Below are 13,165 nucleotides of genomic sequence, written 5' to 3' on the forward strand. Positions count from 1 at the left end.
TATTTTGTTGGAAGCTGCACAGAGTGGCTGAGGAAGCCCAGCCAGATGAGCGGGGTAGAAATAATAAATTACAGTGGTACCTCGGGTTAAGTACTTAATTCGTTCCGGAGGTCTGTACTTAACCTGAAACTGTTCTTAACCTGAAGCACCACTTTAGCTAATGGGGCCTCCCACTGCCGTTGCGCAATTTCTGTTCTCATCCTGAAGCAAAGTTCTTAACCTGAAGCACTATTTCTGGGTTAGCAGAGTGTGTAACCTGAAGTGTATGTAACCCGAGGTACCACTGTATTATTATTATTATTATTATTATTACAGTGGTACCTCGCAAGACGAATGTCTCGCTAGACGAAAAACGTGCAAGACGAAAGGGTTTTTCGTTTTTTGAGTTGCTTCGCAAGACGATTTTCCCTATGGGCTTGCTTCGCAAGACGAAAACGTCTTGCGGGTTTGCTTCCTTTTTCTTAAAGCCGTTAATACCCAGGGAATCTGAGCTCCGCTAGAAGAAAAAATTGCAAGACGAAGCAACTCGCGGAACGAATTAATTTCGTCTTGCGAGGCACCACTGTATTATTAGGAAATATAGGCAAACATAGGCAAACTCAGCCCTCCAGCTGTTTTAGGACTACAACTCCCATGAACCCTAGCTAACAGGACCAGTGGTCAGGGATGATGTGAATTGTAGTCCCAAAACATCTGGAGGGCTGAGTTTGCCTCTATGCTTGCATTTGGCCATGGGGGTGGAGTCCCACAACATCTGGAAGAAATAAAAATAAAATAAAAAATTGGCCAGTAGCACCTTATAGACCAGGAATCCCCAAACTCAGCCCTCCGGAAGTTTTTTTGGGACTACAACTCCCATGATCCCTAGCTAACAGGACCGGTGGTCAGGCATGATGGGAATTGTAGTCCCAAAACATCTGGAGGGCCGAGTTTGCCTCTGCCTGGTCTAACAACCAGGGGAAACATCAAGTACAGACCAGCCTTCCTCCTTCCTCTGGCGCCTTACAGAGGTTTCGGACTACAACTCCCATCGACCCCCAGCCAGCTCCCACGTGACTTGGACTACAACTCCCACCAGGCCCTGCCAACTCGTGGGAACTGTAGTCCAAAGCTCCTGGGAGGCACCTGGTTGGGGGAGGGCGGGGCGAGGTAAAGGGGCGTGGCTGTGGGCGGGCCAATGCCCAAGTGGGCGGGGCCTCCGTCGTCGCGGGGGCGGGGCCCGCCTGTCTCGAGGCTCCCTCCTACCTCTGGCGAAGCTCGGCTATCACCGCCCGGATATCGACCGTGCTGAAGCGGGACTTCATGGCCGGGCCTCTCCTCTCCGCGGCGGACTCTGCCCTGTCTCCTCTCGCCACGCTCCGGGACGCTTTTCCTCCTGTCAGGCGCCGAATCGCCCGCGCGCATGCGCGTTGCGCCACGTGACCTACGGCGAGCCCACTAGGCCAAAACAGTTCCGGCGCAGCATTAGGGAAGGAGAGGAGCTCTCTGCCGACCTCTGCAGGACGGCGTGGAAATGGCAGCGCTTGGAAGTGCAGGAGTTTAATGGTGATGGGAAAGCACTTTTCGTATGCTCAGAGATCCCCGCATTTTCTTCACCTTTTTATGCACTGCATTTAAATCCCACCTTTCCTCCGAGAAGCGGAGGGTGGTGTTCATAGGTATCCTGCGAGGGATTGCCCTTATTGATGCTGATCTTAGCAAGGGCACCTTCTCAGCATATAATAGCCCATAACAGCCCAGGACTCTGGAGCTCGAGCAATCCTCAGCCTCCCAAGGTGCCACCATGCTCAGCTGTTGGCAGAAGCCTGATACACAGATTTGAATTCAGATCTTGGGGTTTGGAGTTTGACTGGCACCTAGGAGGAGAATTCTGAAACGTTTTATTTAAGAGGAGCATGTTGCTGTGAGATGGGGAGCTTGGCCAGGACAGGGTTAATGGAGCAAGGCTTATTTAATACTCCTGACAAAGTTGCCAGGCACAGCTTTTGTTAAGGAAAGTACAGGTGATGCGTTTCCATGGCTACTGATTGTTAGGTGATCTCTCTCAAGGCTTCTGAATGGAGCAGAAAGGGGCCTCCCACTCAGCAGCTGAGAGTGATGTAATCTAAAAAGGGAGAATTAAAGACCTCAGTTAGGCCAGACTGAGAGAGAGCCAAGTTAAGCCTCTGTAAGCTCTGTTTGAGAGGATACTCTTGAGAAAAGCGGATTTGGGCCTTGAGGGTTTAAATCTGGGATGGGGAACTGGATACTGGATCCCACAGTGGGTTGGCTACATGCCTTCCTCACACACACACACATGCACACGAAAGCTTATACCCAGAACAAACTTAGTTGGTCTCTATAAGGTGCTACTGGACAATTTTTAAATTTATTTTGACTGTGTCAGACCAACACGGCTACCTACCTGAAGCTACACACACAGATAGAGGCCAAATTTGGCAAGTGGGCAGTGGTGCCCACCTGCCAATCGCATGGCATCAAGTGACATGCTTTCCTTAGCCCAAGGTTAAAAATCAGATGGTGTGAGCAAAGTCCCAGGGCTCTGAAAATGCTGGTTAATGGTGCCTATAGGACAGGTGGATATGGAATATTTTTGTTTTGACAGGTTTTTGCACCTGGATGAAGCCACCTCTGCCTTGGGTGTTTTGTGCTCTTAATTAATTAATTAATTAATTAATTAATTACTATAGTGCATTTCACCCACTATTCTGTTGTTTTTCAGCCTTCCAGTTATTTTTTTGTACTGCTTTTAAAACAGTAGGCTTTTTGACTGTTTTTATTATTTGACTCTGTTAAACCACAGAGCCTAGCACTTGCCGATCAGAAGGTCGGCAGTTTGAATCCCCGCAACGGGGTGAGCTCCCATTGCTCGGTCCCTGTTCCTGCCAACCTAGCACTTTGAGAGCACGTCAAAGTGCAAGTAGATAAATAGGTACCGCTCCGGCGGGAAGGTAAACGGCATTTCTGTACGCTGCTCTGGTTCGCCAGGAGCGGCTTAGTCATGCTGGCCACATGACCTGGAAGCTGTACGCCGGCTCCCTCGGCCAATAAAGCGAGATGAGCGCCGCGACCCCAGAGTTGGCCACGACTGGACCTAATGGTTAGGGATCCCTTTACCTTTACCTAATCACCTTCACATGGCATGTAAAAGGCAACTCATTAATGGATAAATAATGATATAATCCCAACGGTGTCTCCATCTATGCTCAGCCTGTAATTTTGCAAATAAATGCAAATATTACAAAATACCAGGAAGTCTCCAGAGACCTCCTTCTAATGGAAACTAAACTAAACCTGGGTACGCAATGCGCCCTGGAACTTTTTACTACTCGGAGAAGTGGGGTGAGCGTAACACTAGAGATTAATTTTCAAAATGTGCTTAGATAGGCTTAAGCCAGCCTGATAGCAAGGAGGAGTGTGGTTTCCATAATAGGCACTTTGCACAAGTTCAGAGACATGTGCATTTTATTTTTATTTTCAGAATTGAAAAGATGCTCAGGATGGTGGCTTTGATCTGGGCGAATTCAGCATCCTGTTGGATCTTGACACACTGAGGACCATTGTATTGATGCTGACCTTAGCAATGCACTCATCCTGCAACGTAGTACATAGCAGCAGCGTAGAACTCTGGAGCTAGAGCAGCCTTCCAGGCTCAGGTCTCCCAAGGAGCTGGGATTACAGGCAAGAGCCACCACACCAGGGCTCCTTGTTTGCTTCCTGTGTGTCCATCATCCAGAAGATGGAAGCAAAGATCAAAACACTGAAAAAATACTGTATTCTCAAATGAATAAATAACTTTCTGACAGTAGGAGCTGTTTGACAGTGGAACGGGCTTCCTCAGGAGGTTGTGGATTGTCTTTCATAGGAGGCTTTTAAACAGAGGTCGGATAGCCATCTGTCATAGATGCTTTAGTTGAGTTTCCTGCATCACAGGGGATTGGAACAGAAGACCCATGGGTCCCTTGCAGCTCTACACTTCTATGATTCTATGAAACCACAGGTGGGAAGAGGGCTCTTGTGGTCGAATCCTGATTGCTGGTTTCCCACAAGCATCAGGTTGGCCACTGTGAGAACAGGATGCTGGACTAGATGGGCCATTGGCCTCATCCAGGAGGCTCCTCTCACATTCTTAAAATAATGAGAAATACTCTTTTTTCTGTTCAGAAATCCCACCTACATGGGTTGTGTCTCCCCAAAATGCTTAGATGCCCACAGCTGATCCCCAGGACACCACCACAGTCCTGCCTATATCATGATGGTTAGAGACTGTGTGTAAATGACGTGCTGTGAGAATAGGCAGAACATAAGAAAAAGCCTGGCAGGATCAGGCCAAAGTGAGGCCATTGTTGGGAGACAATGGAGGAGTGTGCCTTTGGGGGTGAAGTCAAACTGTTGGAAGGTTGCAGCGTCTGATGTGGCTGTAGAGACCGATATAGGAGACATGTTTTGTTGCAGCTGAAGGCTGATGAAGGCATCCGGTTGTGCTACTACAGATGAATCATGACATGAATCAGTACGTTTCAGAGCACAATTCAAAGTGTTGATGCTGACCTTTAAAGTCCTAAACAGCCTCTGTCCTGTATACCTGAAGGAGCGTCTCCAACCCCATCGTTCAGCCCGGACACTGAGGTCCAGCACCGAGGGCCTTCTGGCGGTTCCCTCATTGCGAGAAGTGAGGTTACCGGGAACCAGACAGAGGGCCTTCTCGGTAGTGGCACCCGCCCTGTGGAACGCCCTCCCAGCAGATTTGAAGGAAAAAACAGCTATCTTCTTTTTAAAAGACATCTGAAGGCAGCCCTGTTTAGGGATGTTTTTAATATTTAATGCTGTATTGTTTTTAACACTTGATTGGAAGCTGCCCAGAGTGGCTGGGGAAACCCAGCCAGATGGGCAGGGTATAAATAATAAATTATTATTATTATTTATTATTATTTTCTCTCTGCACTCCTCCAAGCAGCCCTTCCTCCTCTGGTCATTACTGTGGATGCAGAACCTGGCAATCCATCGACAGGTATTGCGGTCATCTGCAAGGGATTCCCACACAGTGGGGTTGATATTGTCAGCCATCATGTCTTATAATTCAGAGTTGGATCTGGTCCCTGAAGCCAGCTCCCCATACAGCACATCCTTGGGGATCCTGCCATCTTCCCTTTTGTGGACATGACCAAGCCGGTGTAGACGTTGCTGGGAATGTGGGCTTGGGAGAACATATCTTTGAGACACCGTCCTGAGAGCCAGTGTGGTGTAGTGGTTAAGAGTGGTAGATTTGTAATCTGGGGAACCGGGTTCGATTCCCCGCTCCTCCACATGCAGCTGCTGGGTGACCTTGGGCTAGTCACACTTCTGTGAAGTCTCTCAGCCCCACTCACCTCACAGAGTGTTTGTTGTGGGGGAAGAAGGGAAAGGAGAATGTTAGCTGCTTTGAGACTCCTTCGGGTGGTGATAAAGCGGGATATCAAATCCAAACTCTTCTACTCTTCTCTTCTGCTGTGCATCACTCCCGACAGTTGTAAGTTGCCCACAGCTCACTTCCATAAAGCAGCTTGCTCAACACACAGGCCTGGTGGATCTTCATCTAGGCATCATAATATTGCAGGATGAGCACTTTGGGTTAACAATGTTCTCTCCTTTTTGTTATTTTATATTTTGTGTTCTGCACATAGCTGTCAACATCAAGATTTGAAAATAAGGGAGCAGTAGCGTCGAAAATGAGGGAGCAGCAGCCTCACCTGTCCCGGGGACAGTCTACGGGGTATCTAACAATCCGGGATAGCCGCGGGAAACGGCGCTGGAATAAGGGAATTTACTGCAAAACAAGTGAAGGTTGACAGCTATGTTTCTGTACCTTCTTACAGTTTGGAGTTGCTATGAGACGTTTTATGTAGCAAGCAATGAATGCAATAAATATTAAGTCCTTTTTATCATATTATATTATGATGGGGTGGCGCTGTGGGTTAAACCACAGAGTCTTGAACTTGCCAGTCAGAAGGTTGGCTCAGTCCCAGCTCCTCCCAACCTAGCAGTTCGAAAGCACGTCAAAGTGCAAGTAGATAAATAGGTACCACTCCAGCGGGAAGGTAAACGGCATTTCCGTGCGCTGCTCTGGTTCGCCAAAAGCGGCTTAGTCATGCTGGCCACATGACCCAGAAGCTGTACACTGGCTCCCTCGGCCAATAAAGCGAGATGAGCGCTGCAACCCCAGAGTCGGCCACGACTGGACCTAACAGCCAAGGGTCCCTTTACCTGGGCGAGAAGGAGGTGAAAAAGTCACCTGAGGTCTTTTAAGAAATTGGACAGAACAGATAAGCTTTGCATGAGATCAGCTGCAATTCAGGAGGGGGCGTGGTCTGCATTGCCCTTCCCTTCAGGCAAGAGAGCGCTTAACAAGAGGCCGCAAACATGCCAATTATTGCTGTTTTATCTCGGCTCCCAGCCACGTGCGTGGCCCTTTAAGGAGCCGCGAGGCCGAGTCGCGCAGCAACTGACGTAGATCGCGCATTCTCGGCTCATGGGGATGACACGCTGCGCGTGCGCAGTTCCGCCTCTGAAACGGTTTCTCCGGATCATGCGCAGTAGAGAGAGGCCACGTTAGGTGAGCAGGCCACCACGCTTGCGCGGTCCTTGGCCGGGCACTTGAGGTAAATTCTCCCCGTGGGGGTTTCTCTTCCGGGATTGGCGCCTGGAAATGCGGCTGCGCGAAGTGGAACCGCGCATGCGCATATGCCCGTTCGAGAGGAGAGAACCTGAGGTGTTATTTCCCCCTCTCTTTCTATCTCGGCACTCGGGGAAGGGAAAAGGCGCGGCGCTTAAACGCCGACCTTAATGGTGGAAGGAACTGCCCGGCCGTCGAGGCTCCCTGTGAAGGGAGCGGGCGACCCACTGGGCATGCGCAAAGGCTCCCTTTTCCCGCCCTGACTTTGCGCGTGCGCATTCCGGGTTTAAACTGCGCGCGCGCGCTTCCCCGCCCTCTCGCCCCTCCCCCCCGTCTTATAGGCGGGGCCGCTTCCCTTTCGCAAGTCGGTCGGGCGAGGGAGCGAGCTGCGCGCATGCGCGTCGCCGCCGGCCGCCTCGAGCCAGCGAAGCCAGGCAAGGGAGTTTGTGAGGGAAGAAGAAGCGAGGCGGGCCGGCTGGGCAGGCGGGCCCCTTCTCCCACCCGGAAAGGCCGGCCGGCCGGCGGACGGCCCAGCTCGCTGGCGCTGAGGGAGAGCCGGCGCCTCCTGAGGTAAGTGCGGGCGGCGGCAACGGCGGCGGCTTCCCTTCTCCCTCCCCCTCACGCCGCCTCTGACGGAGCCTCCGAGTGACTCTCCTCCTCCTCTCTCCCCTTCTCTTTTCTCCTCAGAGCTCCGACGCGACGCCCGGGGGAGCCCAGCAGAGCGCGGGGAGGCTCCCGGGCCTGCTCTGACTGACGGGCGAGGAGACCTCGCGAGCCCCGCCCCCTCGCGCGCCAAGCCCCGCCCCTCGCCCGCGAGGCCACGCCCCCTCTTCATCACAAGTCAAGCATCCCCCCCCCCCTTATTCCTTCTCTTGGTGCATATAAGTGGGGGCTGCATTATTCCTCTTCTTCCCTCCTCCCCCAAAGCCCCTTCCTCAAGTTCTTGGGCCCCACAGAAACCAGTAAACCACTGGTCTTTCCCCTGTCCAGGTGTGGGCCCCCTCCTAACCACCACCCCCTGTGGATTACTTGGCGGGTGCAGCAACAGCCCTTCCCTCCTCCTCCTCCTCTTCTCCTCCCACCCACCAACCCCAACTCTCTGCCCCCCTCTCCCCCCGTGGATGCCTGCCTCCCCCCAGCCGCCATCATGGGCAAGGTGCTGTCCAAGATTTTTGGCAACAAGGAGATGCGGATCCTGATGCTGGGCCTGGACGCGGCGGGCAAGACCACCATCCTGTACAAACTGAAGCTGGGCCAGGCGGTCACCACCATCCCCACCGTGGGCTTCAACGTGGAGACCGTGACTTACAAAAACGTCAAGTTTAACGTGTGGGACGTCGGGGGCCAGGATAAGATCCGGCCGCTGTGGCGGCACTACTACACGGGCACCCAGGGCCTGATCTTTGTGGTGGACTGCGCTGACCGGGACCGCATAGACGAGGCCCGGCAGGAGCTGCACCGCATCATCAACGACCGAGAGATGCGGGATGCCATCATCCTTATCTTTGCCAACAAGCAGGACCTTCCTGACGCCATGAAGCCGCACGAGATCCAGGAGAAACTAGGTCTGACCCGAATCAGGGATAGGAATTGGTATGTTCAGCCGTCCTGTGCCACCTCGGGAGACGGACTCTACGAAGGGCTGACATGGTTAACATCTAACTATAAATCCTAATGATCATTAAAAAAAAATAAAAAAGACAAACTATTACTAGTCTTCAAGAGAGTTTAGCGGGGAAAGAAATACTTGCTTCCCGAGAAAGAATGATCCTCCATACTAAAATGTTCTGAAATTAAGCATCCATAGGATTACAATGATTGCTCACCTCTTCGCCAGTTACCACCCTTTTCTTCCACATACTTGACTGGATCCCCAGTTTAATACAATTCTTGCTTGGTGTTAAGATGCTCTAATCTTCAACTGTGAATGAACACAAGCACTAGTTTATATGGCAAGCTTCCAGCGACATGGGGGGGGGGGAGGGGGGAAGGAGACACATAGCTTTGCAAAGCAACTTTTCTCATACTATGAGAGCCCTTGGTTATGATGATTTGACTTCATTTGTTTTGAGTCTTGGGGCTAAGGCATCACCTTTTTAAATGTATGCTTTCTGATTTAGTTCCCCCTGACCCCCCCCTCTCCATTATCATCTGCTGTAGATTTGCTTCCTTTTGCAACCATGCAGAATATGTTGATAGGTCTCTTGTTATCTAGTAAACTGAAAACCATTGCTTATGAACAAACTGCAGTCTGTCCTCTTTATGGTGAGAGCTTACCTGTAACTAGAAACTAAAATTTTCATCACCTTTATCTGGCCTTTTGACAAATCAGAAGGGTAGCATTTAGAATAAATGTATGGTTGCTTACTGGGCCCAATGATGGCTGGGTAATTCAAGAACCGCTTCAAAATGTTAGCTGCAGGAGGTTATGAACCAAATATAATGCATGATTAAGGTTGCAAATAAGTTTCCATTCTAAATAGCAACCGTATGCAGGATGAAACGAGACTAGTGTCAAACCACAGTTCCTGTACTTTGCATTGTAAAGTTAATTTTTCTGCTGCAATATTAAGTAGCTGCATTACTTTCCAGTTTCAGTGCAAATATGCTTTCATTCCATAAAGTGCAGCAATAATTCGTAAGAATAATGTGTGATGTACACATTACTTTAAAAAAAATCATAAACTTGTAGTCAAAACTTGAATGTTAAAAACTCTTCCTGTCTTAATAATTGAGACAAAGGTGGCAGTATCACAATTGGTCTAAAAGCTTCTAAAAACTTAAGTAGATTATTTGTAGACCTTTTAGCTTGGCTTCTAAGATGCATCTTTATTAACTTGAGGGGGTGGGGGGTAGCCTGCATCTGCATCTATACTATGATTTGAATAAGTCACTCTTAAGAATTTATTGAGATGTACTAATATGAAGGAAGGATGTGGCAACTTGGTTTTGCAGATACTACTAATTAAATGGAACAAATGAGTGTCTTTGGAAGTTGCTTCCCTTTCATCTGTTACAAAACCATACTGAATTCACGCAGGCAGTGACAGACAAATTCTAGGCTTCTGTTCTGGTAGTACCTTTATTTGATCAGCTTTGGATGTATAAAAGCCCTTAGGAAGGGCAGCAATGATTCAGGTGGAGCGTGAGCAAACGACTATGAATGTAAACTTCCACGTTCCGTTCTTCAAGGGCAAGCATCTCATTTGTCACATCGCAGCTTTCAAATGTCTGATTAGTTGTGTGGGGGAAAATGATTGTGAATTCAGGTTAGCATAAAAATGGTTTCAATCAAGTATTAATACTAGGTGCAAAAAATGTAAAGCAGCTGGTTCCTATTCAGCCTTAAGGATTAATTTCAGATTTCCTCAAGGAGTAAAACTCATCTGAGGAATTTTAGGAATGTATTGCTACAAAACCAGAAGAAAATTGCTTTTGTTAAAGGGTATGAGTTTGAAATAAAATTGGGGCATTACACTACACTTCTTCAGTGTTGATTTTGCTACTTAAATTGTGGACTCTAGAGCTTGTACCAAAGATGTTTGAGGGGGATAAAGTAATGAGAAATTTCTTAGAACTGAATGCTTAGCATCATTAACAGAAAAAAACTTGAGCTCTGATCCTGAATAAACTTATATCATAGTTATTTGGATTTTTTACTTCCTCCAAATTGGATGTGGATTATTCACATAAAATATTTTTTAGGATCAGAACAAAAATTAATTTTCATCGGAAAATCAGCAGCGGTTCACAAAAAGTTCTACTTAAGCAACAAATTTGTGATAGAATCGAACAAAATGCTACATTCTGGTTGCGATAAAAATAAATTTGGAATCTTTCTTCCTGGCAGCATGGGCAAGAGTGGTAATGCAAACAAAAAGTCCACAAAACAGTTAAGTGTAGTCTTCTGGAATAACTAAAGCCAAGCACAAAGTAGTTGCCTAAACTGGAAAACTTGAAGATCTGTTACTAGTTCTCAAACTTTCATATAAATCTTAACTGCAGTAAAAACATGGGTGGTTTTACCTTTGGTGAAGGGTTTATTGTATCTTTTCTCTCACCAAGACAGAATCAAATTGTCATATAACTTATACATTAATTTGAAATCGTTACTTGGTATGTCAGTTTTGTTCCTCCAAGTGTCCCAGTTTTGTAGGTAAAAAAAGATAAATATTAATTCTGGTTTTGTTTTCCCCTTTAAATTGCCAGTCTTTGGTGGGAAACATGAAGTTGAAAAATGTGTGACAAATGCATCAAATAACTTTTGATACTGAACAAAAATTAGTAAAGTTTCATTTTAAGTGTCTCTTTCAAAGAAACAACGTTTTGTGTTCTCTCTGGCTCAAAGGTAGCCATAAAAATTGATGACTTTAGAGATTTATCTGCAGCTTGCAAGATAAAATGCAATCTTAGAATTCAACTTCTTTGGGGGGAAAAGGTTCAGTACATCCAACTTCTGTGTTCATGTGACTCTATAAAGTGCAACTGAATCCGTTTTTGAATGGCGTTAACTTTGTCTGATAAGTGAATGAGTCTGTAGACTGTGATCTCCCTGAATAAAGTAAACAGGATTTTTTGTGTTCGCAATATGGTTGTAGTGTTGGTAAAAGAACTAATAAGCAGAAAATAAAGCAATTATAAAGTGCAGTTCTCCTGTTATGTTTGAATGTGGGAGAAATAAGTATATTTGAATACTTGTGTGTGTCATAGTCTTTGGCAGGTGTTAAAAAGTTTGCCTGCGGGGTGGACTCTTAGGGGTGAGGAGAGTTTTTTTGGGGGGTGGGTTTTTTAACTAAGTGAAATGTAACTTTATCTGGTGTTGAAAAGTCAAAAGAATATCTGATCCACATGTTTTCCTCAAGGATGATGATGTATTAAACAAAGACAGCTATGTAGGACATTTGTGCTGCTTTAAGGAACACGCAGCCAACAGGAAAAGGTCTGATTGTCAGGAAGGGATAAGAGCAGTCCCAAAGAGATCAGTACTGGAAGATACTGCATGGAAGGAAGAGAAGCTTTAGAAAATCAATGAGTGCTTTAGAAAGAAAAGTTAGAGATGAGAGAGTGGTTTAAAACGTGTGACAAATCTCAAATAAGTGAAAAGCACAAGAGGATTTCAGGATGCAGAGTACAGTAACTGAGAGGAGGACGTAAAACAGGGTTGGGGAATCTATGGCCTTCTAGATGCTTCTGGACTACAACACTTGGCCGCCCTGACCATTGCACATGCTGGTTGACCCTGTACTATGACTCCAACATTAGTACAGCAGTTGTCTCCAAGGCTGGAGTGAAGACGACACTGATTAAAGAAGTCTGTGGAAAGTTGACAGGTGCAGCTATGCTCTGTGCATACTAACTTGTAAGCAAGCCTTGCTAGCTATATTCATACAGGATAGTAAGCCATACCACGCACAAATGAATTGCACCCAGTTCCAGCTGGCTTGCTTTGGGAGAAAACAAATCACAATCCCTGGTTTAGCAGTGCAGATTGTGACTGCAGACCTTCCTGTCCTCCCAGGCCTTTTAAACACCTATTTATTATGTTTAAGTGATGTTTTAGCATCCAATTTTATTTTATTTTATCTGATTAGTGATGTAGTTTTTAGATGGCATAGTTAGTTCCCCCACCCCTAGTTTTATATTATTATTCTGGTTTGATTTTTTTAAAAAACTACAGTTTACGTGTTCTATTATGAACTGTTTGTATTTTGGTGTGTGTGTTTCTTATTTTGCGGTATGTTGCCTAGCAGCTTATCACATGAGGCGACTAATAAATACAGTCAGTAATAACCAGGGATCATAGTTTCGTTTTTGCTCCTACAAACAGTGATCAATAAGCCAAGAACAAACTTTGGCCACCGATCAGTCTGTTGAGACTGATGATCCTTGGTTTAGACTAAACTGGAGGTTGTGGTTTGTTGGAGCAAATCATGGGTTTGTGGTTTACCATGGCGTGCAAACTAAACTGCTGTGTTCAGTTGGTTTCATAAGTTAATGTTCCTATGATAGGTGGAGTTCAGAAAGATGAATACATTAGTTCTGTGACAGCTGTGAGCTGAGAGAAGAGAGTGGGAGAGCCAGATACATGGATTGAGGTTTTAGGTAAGATTGGAGAGTTGTAATCAGATCTAATTCAGGTCTGACAGGTATGCTTTAACCCTAAGGTGGGGAATCTTTTCATTATCTCCCCACCCTTGTTGGGCCAAATTTGACAGGCAGGCAGGCAGGCAGGCCACCCACCTGTCAATCACCTGACATAATGACATGGGTGATGCTGCACTTTGAAGCCCTGGTTGTCGGAATGTCAAAGTTCAGCATGATCTGTGTGAAAGGCTTTTGCTAGCGGGCAGGTTTATGGAGGCTCAAAGAGCAACGGAGAGCGATTTGAAAGTTCTTTGCAGCTCTCAAAATGCGGGGCCCCATTGTAAATACAGTATTCAGCTGTATCATATTTTTCTCCCTCCATCAACACTTGTTAGTTAAAATAGTCTAAATCAGTTGCATATATATGAC

General features: G+C 46.8%; 2 protein-coding genes across 4 annotated transcripts in view; one reads left to right on the forward strand and one right to left on the reverse strand.

Moving 5' to 3' along the window:
- Nucleotides 1-1,415, reverse strand: part of NEMF (nuclear export mediator factor) — a 39,891-nt gene extending 38,476 nt beyond the window's left edge. Inside the window, exon 1 of one of the 2 annotated variants that reach the window (XM_083732321.1) lies at nt 1,246-1,415. In XM_083732321.1, the coding sequence (XP_083588447.1) occupies nt 1,246-1,304 (59 nt within the window). In that variant the 5' untranslated portion in view covers nt 1,305-1,415. The remainder of the gene's footprint in view (nt 1-1,245) is intronic. The other variant, XM_083732322.1, reaches the window with a different exon arrangement.
- A 5,111-nt stretch (nt 1,416-6,526) lies between these two features.
- On the forward strand, nt 6,527-11,299 carry ARF6 (ARF GTPase 6). Of its 2 annotated transcripts, none has more exons than XM_083738619.1 (2): nt 6,527-6,638; nt 7,340-11,299. In XM_083738619.1, the coding sequence occupies exon 2, from the start codon at nt 7,800-7,802 to the stop codon at nt 8,325-8,327; it is 528 nt and encodes a 175-aa protein (XP_083594745.1). In that variant the 5' UTR covers nt 6,527-6,638; nt 7,340-7,799; the 3' UTR covers nt 8,328-11,299. The 2 variants fall into 2 exon arrangements, with proteins under 2 accessions (XP_083594745.1, XP_083594744.1); XM_083738618.1 differs by having other exon boundaries at nt 6,627-7,222.
- The last annotated feature ends 1,866 nt before the right edge of the window (nt 11,300-13,165 follow it).

The sequence above is a fragment of the Podarcis gaigeae genome (genome assembly GCF_964106915.1).
Source record: "Podarcis gaigeae genome assembly, chromosome: 1".
NCBI classification, from domain to species: Eukaryota; Metazoa; Chordata; class Lepidosauria; order Squamata; family Lacertidae; genus Podarcis; species Podarcis gaigeae.

What these genes read in the sequence shown, in the direction of transcription:
- ARF6 (XM_083738619.1), top strand. Translation starts at nt 7,800, where the DNA reads ATGGGCAAGGTGCTGTCCAAGATTTTTGGCAACAAGGAGATGCGGATC.